We start from the raw sequence: 12,372 nt of genomic DNA, 5'->3' as shown, positions 1-12,372 counted from the left end.
GTGTCTGTAGTGCCAGAGGCGGAGGCTGTATCGTGAGAAATACATACAAAATATTGGGCCACCATGTAACTAAAAGCACCTCTCCAAAAATAGAGGCGAAGCCTGCTCTTTGCCTTATGAATTCCTTTTCTATATAAAACATTTGTGTTATTCATACAACTTTGCTTAAATAAAATGACTCAGTTGCTGTTGTGCAACAGACCCAGGAAACAATGTTTCTTATTCACTGGGCACTTTGCCTCATATTTTTATTTGTGGCCATCTAGATGTCAACTATTTTTTTATGACACATGAAAGAACTTTACACAGAATAAAAATCAGCACTTGTACATCTTTTTCTGAATTTTATTTTGCTAAAAAGAATCTACGTGGAACAAAAAAAGAAGAAAAGAAAAGAAAGAAAAACAAGAAGAAAAAAGAAAAATAAAAAACATGCAAAATAGTTTTGTGCACACCTCTAACATATATTATAGTCCACTTCAGAAAACTTACCAAAAAGAAAGGAAAAAGACCCAAAACAAGATCACTCGGGCTGAAGTTCACATTACAAAGACCAGGTTGGTGGTACAAACACTGCCAGTACAGGTCATTCTGCGCCAGAGGTGAGCGCTCATCGGCACACTAGATCAATGCCAACCTAAGAGGTGAGTGCTCATAGGCACACTAGATCAATGCCAACCTAAGAGGTGAGCATTCATCGGCACACTAGATTAACGCCAACCTTGGAGGACAAGACAACTGTGCTCCTCCTGCCAACTAGTGAAAACTGCTGCCCGTCACAGGAAAGCCAGGAGAGTAACCTGGACGTCACACAGCCTTCATCTCAACACTACGCAGACTCACCCTGTGTGCATTCTTGAAACTAGCTCCCTTTCCCGCCACCTTTAAACTGGTTTTTGGCAGTGCTGGGGACCAAAGCTGGAGCATCCTGAACACTAGGAACATTCCGTGCCACTGGATTTACCTAATCCCTAAAATGTTTTGTTTTTTAAAAATAAGAGTCCTTCAAGAATATACATGAACTGTTAACTATTTAAAAAACAACTATTTAATATAGAATGAGAGTGATGCTTTCCTTTGGGATATTTTGCTTTTTTTTCTTAAAGATCCTACAGAAAATGATAAATTATACAGGAGTGGTGTCTGTGCATATGTATAAAAATCTTTAAAAAGAAATTTGGGAAACATAATGGTAGGGATTTTTATTTCCCTTCTTCAAGACCAGCTCTTGATCATTAAATAGATACTTTTTCAAAAAAATCAACTGCTTAGAACCTTTGTTTAGTCAGCAAACTCCTTATCCCTATATATTTGAACTTTCCAAAAATAAGAGACCGCATAAGGTGCTGTTCTGTATCTCTGAACAAATCTCCAGGCTGTCCCAGCAGGATTTACTCAGTCTGGAGCTTTGCATCAAAAGTAAAGAAGGGCTGTGTGGTAGGAGCACAGTTCGGACCTTCCCCGTGCTGCTTGGTGGGGACTGGGGATTCCATGCTTGGAAAAACCATGGGCTTCCTGCCAAGCTCTGTCTAACTGGGAGATGACAGTCTCCCGGAAGCCTTAGTTCTCAAAAGAAAGAGGTTGAATGCATTCCTCAATAGCCTTTCAAATGTGCAAAGAGAAAAATCCAAAACAGGAGCAAAGAGAGAGGGCAATGAGTCCGTAGAGTGCCTAAATACTGTGCTCCGGTGAGAAACACACATACCATACACACACACACACACACATACACACACACACACACACACACACACCCTGTTTCAATGCCATTTCCAATGTACATCCTTCCTAACAGCACTTCCTAGAAAGGAAAGTGACCGTACCATTTCCAAACCCAGAAAGGAAGCCACTTTTCTTTACCTCTACCTAACCCCGTTTATCTATAAAGGACTCTGAAGTCCAGGTCTATTTCAATAAATATTCTAAATCCACTCAGCTATTTTCAAACTATTGTCCCAAATGGCAAACGTATCTTTCCCGCTCCTTGCAGCAGTCAGCATGATTACATAGTTGGTGTGCTGCATTTAAAGGAGCAAGCAAAGAGCAGGTGCAGCCCTGAAGGTGGGCATCCTGCAGCCCGTGCTGATTTGGCAGGGAGCGAGTTCCTCTCCCCATGCACAGGTGGGCCTGAGAGCCTGTTCCGCTACCCCGTGTTTGAGGCCATCTCTCTTTTCTTTCCACTGAGCCTGTCTGAGGGTGGGGATGAGGAAGATCTGGTCTGTTTGAGGGTGGAGATGAGGAAAATGTATTCCATCCCTACCCACAACGTGAGCAGTCATGGGTGGGGTGAAATACATGCACAGAACAGTCATGCTCAGGACCTTCTTCAAGCAAAACAAAGGTTAAGCCTGACCCAGAGTCCTTTGCAAACCTCTCCTGACACATTGTAAAGCAAAACTGGAGAACCCCACTTTCCCATGACAATTCAAAAAGGAGCAAAGCCTTCCGGGGACATTGGAGGTTTCAGGCTGAAAGGGGGAGATGCAGAGAGAGCTCATCTTTTCTCAGTTGTCTATGGCATGAGCCAAAGACCTTTCTGGAGCCTCTCCATTTGCCCAGTGGTGGCCGGACATCACTTCAGATGTCTGGGCTCCCCTTACAGGTTTCACATTTGTTCTACATCTGAAGTCCAGTGTGCAGAGGAAGCCCTGAGATGCTGATGGAACAGCTCTTCCTTTTTTGGTGAGGAAGGCCCAATGGGTCTTAGCTTAGGAGCTCTCAGTGCTGGCTCTAAAAATAACCCCACAGCAAATACTGTTTGGCACATCATTATGTTTGCCAAGGAGCTCTCCAGAACTCTGCTGCGTGCTTTGGATTCTCCATAACTACCCTGAGCTCTGTCCCTACACTGGTGACAGTGATGGCCAGGGAGGTGCATCATTTTTGAACATTGCTTTTTGTTTTTCATTTTTGATTTCTTGGAATCCTTTCCCAAAAGTCTGAAGTGCGGTTCCAGCCATGGATTAATTACTAGCTGGGTTTAGAATCTTCTTTTGGCTTCTAGTCTGAACTACGCAAATACACAATCTGTGTGTACAAGAAAAGACTAAAATTAGACTTCAAAAGGCTCAATCATTCCTCTCCCCCTCCCCCCTCTCCCCCGAGAAGAAACATCAGCTTCTTTGACTCCTTCATTGTCGGTAGCAGGAGCAGCCCAGGCCTGGCCCGCACCAGCCACTCTGGGCCCCTACACGTTGATGGCATGTGCATGCTTCTTGCACAGTGGTTTGTCTTTCTTGGAGTAGAATGGCTGACCCTCCAGATTCACATGGCAGACCTGGGCAGAAAAACAGAGTGGTGTGAGATGGGACCTTGCACAGTGGAAGACATGAGCAGAAGATTTCAGACTAGCACAACATGGCAGACATGCTCCTAATCCCAGCACTTGGGAGGCTGATGCAGAAGGGTCTTGAGTTCAAAGACTAAACTTGGCTGTATAGTGAGGTCCTCAGAACCACATAAACCAGGCCTGATGAGCGTGCCTGTAATCCTAATGCTAGGGAGGTGGTAGTAGAAGGATCAAAAAGCTCAAGGTCATTTTAACTGCTTGAAACTCAGTCTATAAAACATATAAATAAATACCAATGTAAGATAAACACTTTTGAAAAGCATAGACTCAAATAAATTTAATCTAGTGGAATAGAGAATACATGTGATTTTTAAAAAAAAGTCTAATTCATGCTATGCTGTGGGGAGCAGATGAAGTCCTGACTGAATGTATATTGTTGACATGAGCAGAGTAAAGGACCCCAATGCCTCAGACCAATAGGAATAGTAAAGACTTCCCTGATCAGGCACAGGGAAATGACAAAGCAGTCCCCTGGTCTGTGTGCAGATGTTGACTGTGGTGGTTTGAATGAAAATAGCCCTCAGGCCCATAGGGAGTGATATTATTAGGAGGTGTGGGCTTGATGGAGTGGGTGTGGTCTTGTTGGAGGAAGTGTGTCACTGCAGGTGGGCTTTGAGGTTTCAGATGCTCAAGCCAGGCCCAGTGGCTCACTCTCTCTTCCTGCTACCTGCTGATCCAGATGTAGAACTCTCAGCTACCTCTCCAGCACTGTGTCTGCCTGTGTGCAGCCATGCTTCCTGCTGTGATGATAACAGACTAAACCTCTGAACTGTAAGTCACCCAATGTTTTCTTGTATAAGAGTGGCTATGATCATGGTGTCTCTTCACAGCAATAGAAACCCTACGACATTGACCATGTGGAGGAAATGTGTACCACAGCTTCCTTCTCCTGGATGTTTACAGCCTGAGACTGCTCCCCTATAGATATTAGCTAAACCTGCCTCCCAGTTTAGCTCTATATAATAAGCTGGCCTCCTCAATTCAGATGTATGAAATAAACTCAGTTTCCAAGCTGCTGCTGGTGCCACTCCATCAGAGAACATGATGCACCCAATCCTAACTTTTCCGTTCACGTGTTTCCTCTTTCTTCTTTTCTTGTTGCCCCCGTTAGGACAATCTCTTAAGCCATGCAAGGTTGCAGCACTATCCAAAGTATATGTGGAAGTTAAGTCAATCTCCACAGAAAGGACTAACTTTTTTTTTTTTTTTTTTTTTTGGTTTTTCGAGACAGGGTTTCTCTGTAGCTTTGGAGCCTGTCCTGGACTAGCTCTGTAGACCAAGCTGGCCTCCAACTCACAGAGATCTGCCTACCTCTGCCTCCTGAGTGCTGGGATTACGGGCGTGTGCCACCACCGCCTGGCGATTAACATTTAAGTATATTATATTAGTAAACTAAGAAAACATCAAAAATTATTCTCACTAAATAATTAAGAAGGGAAATAAAGATCTCTCAGAGATACTATACCTACTCACATAACAAAGTAGATAAGACAAAACCCTCAATGTCTTGTCACCCATAATATTTCATGAGAGTAACCAAAAAATTAAGGGAAAAGAAAGTACCCAACTAAAAAAATCAGTAGTGCCCAATGGGAATGAGGCCTTACTTGTGTACTACTAGGGGCATATTAATGCAGTTTCTTTCAGAAGGAAGGTAACTGTATACATTTTTGTGATACAGCTTCCAATGGGATGCAACCATGGGGGAAAAGATCAATCACACACAGAAAAGTGTATTCGGGAAAATATTATATGTTAAAAAAAAAAAACAGAGAAAAACCAAAGCTCTTTATCCCCATGATAAATATATATGAAAGTAGTTTGGATCTGGAGACATCCTGTAATGGAGGGAACCTAATTCATCCTTGCTGAGGTCACTGTAGGATGGTCTCATTTAAGTCTCACAAAAACTTCATCTGCCTTTTCTCAATTTCACAATTCAAACACTGGGACTCAGAGAGCCCAAATATTTTGCTCAAGTCACAGATGTAGTACAGCTGGGAATCATGTCCAGGGCTGTAAGAACCCAGTTCCATGGTCCTTGTTCTTGAATTCCGCAGCAAAATAGAACCATTTGAAATGGTTCTGAGCTCCTGGCTTGGCACAGAGGGTGTCTGATGTGTTGGGTTACCCGTATGTGGGCCAGACCCCAAGTGGGCAAGAGTCGGCTTGGAAGTCACTCTGGCTGGGATGGGCTCCAGTACAGAGGGCACTGAGCATCCCTACCAGGGAACAGAATTAGAGGCTACATCTACATCCTGACCTCAAAATAATCCTGTTGTTAATGTGACAGAATCCAGTATCACCTGTGAGGGATTGTCTTGATTACATTAAGTGATGTGGGAAGACCTATTTCAATTGTGGGTGAAACCATTCCCTAGGCAGGGTGTCTTGGAGCGGATAAAATGGAGAGAGTGAGCCAAGCAACAGCAGCAAGCATGCATTCTTCACTCTCCTCTGACTGTGACCAGCTGCGTCCAGCACCCGCGGCCTTGACTTCCTCACCATGATGGACTGTATCATGAGATAAGATAAAACCTTTTCTCTACTGAGTTGCTTTATCGGAGTATTTTATCACAGCAACAGGAAAGAAACTAAGACGAGTCCTCATAAACAGGTATCCACAGGGGTGGAGATAATTTCCCCCTGAGTTGAGCATGGTGGGGAAGTCAAGGCAGCGGGGGCTGGAAGCAGCTGGTCACAGTCAGAGGAGAGCGATGAATGCCTGCTTGCTGCTGTTGCTCGGCTCACTCTCTCCATTTTATCCATTCAACAAAGGCTGGAAAGGGACATGGCCCAGTTGGGGAACTTATACTTGGATTATCTGGGGCTTCTAGATTTTCGTGGAAGCCAACAGACTGAAAATTACCTGGGAACACACCAGGTAGATAGAGTGATGCTGAATGCAGCCAGATTTGGAGGTGGTGTGTCTCCTAAGGACCCATGTGTCGGAAGCTCACCCCCACCTTAGCTTTGTAGCCTTTATTTGCTATACTTTGGACTTGGGAAGTTGCTGGCTTGTTGCATTCCCAAATTGCTCATAACTGTTAGCTCATTTTCCTGTTGAGATTCTAGATTCCATGAAGACAGATGGAGACTTGCTTCGGGATACTCCTACTCCCCAAATTCCAGGACGATTTGGCAAGCTGAATTCCTCTAAAGAATGTCTCCAGGGCCAGTGGGACGACGCAGCAGGTAAAGTGCTTGCTGTGCTAGCCTGACCGTCTGAGTTCAGTCCCTGGAACCCACGTGACGGCGGAAGGTGAGAACTGGTCCCAGGAACTGACTTCCACGCTCAGGCCGTGGCACCAGAGCGCCTACTCACATACATCATTCATACACAGATACTTAACACAATGCTAATACAGTTTAACATTTTTTAAAAATATGCCTTCACAATAATAAAGTTTAAAAAAGAAAATGTGGGAGATAGAGAGATGGCTCATCAGTTAAGAGCACTCCCTGCTCTTGCAGAGAACCAGAGTTCGGTTTCTAGCACCCACATCAGGCAGCTCACAACCACCTATAACTCAAGCTCAAGAAGCTCTGACTCCTTCTTTTGCCTCTGCAGATACAGCAGTCACACACACACACACACACACACACACACACACAGGCATACACACACAGAGGCATAAATATAAACTTAAAATGGTAAAAATCACACATATACACATATATACACATATATGTGTGTATATAGATATATATTTTATGTGCATATACATACATATATGTTTTATATGTATGAATACATGCACATACATACATACATGTGACTGAACAGGAGCTGGATAGTGCACACCTATAGTTCCAGCCCTGCCTTGGGAGGTAGAGTCTGGGAAGTGGGTAATTTTCCAGTTTATTTCAATTTATTGGCATCCATGGGCCACTAGAAGCCCTGTGTGATCTTTGGCTAAATACTGAGTTCAAGAGACCAGCCTGAGCTACATAAGACTTTGTCTCAAAAAAAAAAAAAAAAATTAACAATGTTCTATACCCCCTGATTTAGCTGATGAAGAAACAGTACAACCATAAAAGAGCTGGTCTGAATCTTTCTTATTGTTTGGTTTGGTTGGCTGGCTGGTTGATTTGTTTTGTTTTTTAATTATCATTGTTGTGTGTGAAGGTTAAAAAAAGTCAGATGAAAACATATGCTCATTAAAAATGATTTGGAGCCAGGTGGTGGTGCACGCCTTTAATCCCCAGCACTCAGGAGGCAGAGCCAGGCGGATCTCTGTGAGTTCGAGGCCAGCCTGGTCTACAGAGCAAGATCCAAGACAGGCACCAAAACTACACTGAGAAACCCTCTCTCAAAAAAACCAAAAAGATTTGGAAGCTGGGCATTGCAGCACAAACTTGTAATCCTATCACTTGAGAGGCTGAGACAGGAGAATTACTTCAAGTTCAGCCAAAGCTATGTAGTGAGACCTTACTACAAACAACAAGGGGATTTAGAGCCAGGCTTGATGGTGCACACTTGCACATCCAGAACTCCAGAGGCTGTCGGGAACTTAGGCCTATCCTGGCCTGCAGAGTAGACACACAAACAAGGAAGTGATTGGGTAATGTAAAATGATAGAAGACTCTTGAGAAGGAGGAAGAGGAGGAGGAGGAGAAAGAGGAAGAGGAAGAGGAGGATGAAGAGAAGGAGGGGGAAAGTCTGATTTGGGGATTTAGTAAATGGCAGATCATTTGTCTGACACATACAGAGCTCAGGGTCAACTCTTAGCACTGAGGGAGGGAGGGAGGAAGGGAGGGAGGGAGGGAGGGAGGGAGGGAGGCAGAGATAGCCCTCAAAGTTTTCTAACCTAAAGATTTCTTCCCGAACACTCGAACCGTGTTCTACTTCAGTGTCCCCACAGGGCAGTGAGTGTCACATGGGCTGGCTCAAGAGGAAGACTCTTATCCCATGTCACTTTCCAAGGATAAGATCTGCCCAGTTTCTCTTGGCAAATCATCTAGGCATTGCTATGGGTCTCTCGCCCTCGGCTGGTTTAAATTCTCAGAACTTTGTTCTACCCCAAACCTTACTTCTTTCTGCTTCTATTCTAGAACTTCTATGAATCCAGCACAGCAGACTCCAGGGAGCAGCCCCTCGATGACGCCTGCCAGGATCCCCTCTGCATGCAGCACAGCCCACCCTCTCTCTTCAGCCTCTGTGCCTCTTCCTGGACCTTCTCCGGGTCTCTTGGATCCTCCTAGACACTGGGTATCCAGTCTTGTAGTCAGTCAAGCATGCTGCAGCTTAAAAGAGTCAAGGCTTCTATGCTCTATCTGGCTGAGCCCCAGCCATGTGGGAGACCATTCTCCAGGCAGGTAGTTACACGATGTCCCCTTTGGGGGAGAAGCCCTGACATATTTAAGGAATTTTTAAAAACAACTAAAGAATCTGTTCAAAGAATGTTAGGAGTGGTAAGGATTTGAATTGTGTGCCTTAAAATCCATATACTGAGATCCCAGCACTCGGGAGGCAGAGGCAGGTGGATCTCTGAGTTCAGGGCCAGCCTGGTCTACAGAGCAAGTTCCAAGACAGCCAGAGCTACACAGAGAAACCCTGTCTCAAGGCTGAGGGGAGGTCATACTGGAGGAAGGTAGCCTTTGCTCTTTGCTCCAATATGACTTGTTGCCTTGTAAGAGAAGAGATGCTTGTGGAGACAGATATATACACAAAGGAGAAACCATGAGAAAATATAGATACAACTTGGGAGGTAGAGACAGGAACATCAGAAGCTCAAGGTCACGAGGCTTAATTCCAGCACTTGAGAGGCAGAGGAAGGCAGATCTCTGTGAGTTCAAGGCCAGCCTAGTCTACATAGTGAGATCCAGGACAGCCAGAGCTACATAGTGAGACCCTGTGAAAAATCAACAATGACATTCAAGGTCCTCCTCAGCTATAGAGTTCAAGGTCAGCCTTGGCCTGAGATACCTAACACACACACACACACACACACACACACACACACACACACACACACAGAGAGAGAGAGAGAGAGAGAGAGAGAGAGAGAGAGAGAGAGAGAGAGAGAGAGAGAGAGAATGAAAGCAAAGACTAGAACGATACAACTAACCAGGGAAAGAAAGATGGTTAGCAACCAGAGGAGAGAGAATGTGACTATCAGCACTTTGAGTGTTGATTTCTGTTCTGCTGAACTATGAGAGGATATATTTCTGCTGTGCCTGGTATAATAACCTTATTATACCTTAGGAAATTATGTGAACACAATGTACCCCACAAAGAGTGGGGACAAAAGAGTAAAGTACAGAACTCAAAACATATGGCAGTGAACTTGATTACTAGGATTGTCCTCCATGCTAAATTCCTAAAAGATTATTTAGACTTAAACAGATATTTCTCATCTGTCTGTCTATCTATCTATCTATCTATCATCTACTATCTATTTATAGACAGGGCTTTCTATATCCAAAATGGCCTTAAGTTTACTGTGTTGCCAGGTGATGGTGGCGTGCACCTTTGATCCCAGCACTTGGGAGGCAGAGACGGGCAGATCTCTGTGAGTTCAAGGCCAGCCTGGTTCAAGGCCAGCCTGGTCTACAAAGTGAGTTTCAGGACAGCCAGGACTGTTACACAAAGAAACCCTGTCTCGAAAAGCAAAACAAAACAAAAAAGTTTACTGTGTAACTGAAGATAACCTTGAACTTCTGACCCTCCTGCCTCCATCTCCCAAGTGCTAAGATTATATGTATATTCTGCCAGTTGGTTTATATGATGCTTGAGATTGAGCCCCGGGCCTCATGCATGTTAGGTTAAACACTCGATCAACTGAGCTATATCCCCAGCCCCTAAACAGCATGATTATGTCATACATACCCCAAATTCACCTTGAGTAACTCTGGTTCTTAAAATACTAATAGTTCATTTTCCTATATAAAGTTAAACTAGTTAGACTGACATTACAGAGATTTATTAGGGAATGAGTATTTCCTGTTTCTAACTCGAGTCTGGATAGTGGTAACACCGTTTCACAATCTCATCTCAGCTGAAAGCCCTCTAAAGGGAAGGCCAGTCTCCCAGGCAGATGCCCTGCTGATTCAGCTAACTACACACAGTTAATAGTTAATCTCAGGCTCATCTGCTGGCCGCTGTACATCCAGCACAGGACCACTTAGGAAAGGAAAGTGATACTCATTCTGCTTTCTAAAGGCTCTACCAAGAGAAACCTTATCTCAGCCTTTCAGAGGCCTAGTCAATAAGCCAGGGACTGGGGTTCATGGTAAAGCCTTCACCCCACTTCCTAACCAACGCAGCATGTGTCCGGAGAAGCCACCTGCTTCTCTAGGTCATCGTTTGCTGCCCTCACCTATTGCAGGTAAGACAACATTCTGGTTCTCCAAATCCTAGGCTACTTGGCTGCTATCGGTCTGTAAATAATCGTTGGGACTACTGCTTCCTTCACCCGTGACATATCAAGACATGGCATTGGCAAACTTTAAGAGCCAGTAAGGTACCAGAGTGCCACGGTTGTATCCTTGTATGTCAAGGGGTTGGCCAACCAGGCTGCGCTTTGTCCCTTCTATCATCCTGCTCGGACAGCTGGAACTCTCGGCTAGAAACGTACCGCACAGATGAAGCAGGTGTCATGCCAGGTGTGGCCCAGGGCTTCAATAAACTTGTCGCCAGCTTCCACAGGAAAATCACATCCGTGACACTTGGTGCTGAACAGATTGATGTAGTCTGAAATCAAAGTTAAAGTGAGGCAGGCAAAAAGAGCAATCGGCTACATAGACTCAAGACCGGGACAGCCCCCACATCAGTGGGCTGGGGGAGTGAGCTTTGTCATCTCAAACAAAATACTCATTATGTGATTGATTTTGTTTTTACTTTTTTGGGAATTTATACCAATGTTGTATTGGCTTAGACTTGGACTTAATTACCACCTTGTGCTAGCTTGATCTGAAAATTCTTTCTGGTATCGTCATGAACTTCCTTGGGGGTGATTGTTTCTTTTATCTCTGTCTCCTCTGGTAGCCCAAAGAAGTCAATCCCCAAACAGGAATTTAAAAAGTATTCTTTATTGCCCATTCACTAGGCTTATTTTGGAAGAATGAGGGTCTTTTTTTTTTCTTTCAGATTTTATTTTTAGTTTTGTGTGTATACATGAGCCCAGGTATCTACAGAAGCTGGAAAACATTGTTGGATCCCACAGAGCTGGAGTTTGTAGGCTGTTAAAGCACATTATGTGGGTGCTGGGAACAGAACTTGGGTGCTCTGAGCAGTATGTGCTCTTTTTTTCTCCCATCTTTTTGTTTTGTTTTGTTTTCAAGACAGAGTTTCTCTGTGTAGCCCTGGATGGCCTGGAACTCGCTCTGTACTAGACCAGGCTGGCCTTGAACTCAAAGACCCACCTGCCTCTGCCTCCCAAGTGCTGGGATTAAAGGCACATGTCACCACAACCTGGCCAGTTTGTGCTCCCAACTGCTGAGCTCCCTCTCCAGGCCCAAACTCTTTAAGGGGTTTTTTAGATTTTTATTATTTATTTATTTTTGGTTATTCGAGACAGGTTTCTCTGTGTAGCTTTGGAGCCTTTCCTGGAACTCACTCTGTAGACCAGACTGGCCTCAAACTCACAGAGTTCTGCCAGCCTCTGCCTCCCTAGTGCTGGGATTAAAGGTGTGTGCCACCACTGCCCGGCTATTTTTTATTATTAATTATGTGTATATGTGTGTGTGTATGGGGGATATTATATGAACATGAGTGCAGATACCCATGGAAGCCAAAAAGAAGGTGTTGGGTCCCCAAGAACTGGAGTTCCAGACAACTGTATGCTCTCTGACATGGGTGCTGGGAAGTGAACTTGGGGTCTCCGTAAGAACTATATGTCCTCTTAAGCATGAGCCATCTCTGCAGCCCGTCTTTGAGACTCTTCAGTAATTTTAGAATGGCTTTTGCTTGACCATTCTTCTGTCACTGAGCATTCATGGTGACAACAAATTTTAACTACTACAAACCCTATTTGAGCTACTTGACTTGTCCTCCTGCTCCTCCCCCAACAAGGGAGATA

General features: G+C 44.4%; 1 protein-coding gene across 7 annotated transcripts in view; it reads right to left on the bottom strand.

Annotated features, from left to right (window-relative positions):
• Positions 1-215: 215 nt before the first annotated feature.
• Ldb3 (LIM domain binding 3) overlaps positions 216-12,372 on the bottom strand; it is a 66,422-nt gene continuing 54,265 nt past the window's right edge. For all 7 annotated transcript variants that reach the window (XM_037208699.1, XM_028878321.2, XM_028878324.2 and 4 more), the window contains 2 exons: positions 10,930-11,045; positions 216-3,277 (listed from right to left, as the gene is read on the bottom strand). In XM_037208699.1, coding sequence (XP_037064594.1) covers positions 3,188-3,277; positions 10,930-11,045 — 206 coding nt within the window. In that variant the 3' untranslated portion in view covers positions 216-3,187. The remainder of the gene's footprint in view (positions 3,278-10,929; positions 11,046-12,372) is intronic.

Source organism: Peromyscus leucopus, chromosome 9 (genome assembly GCF_004664715.2).
Source record: "Peromyscus leucopus breed LL Stock chromosome 9, UCI_PerLeu_2.1, whole genome shotgun sequence".
NCBI lineage: Eukaryota > Metazoa > Chordata > Mammalia > Rodentia > Cricetidae > Peromyscus > Peromyscus leucopus.
This window is presented reverse-complemented; position numbering and strand designations above follow the sequence as displayed.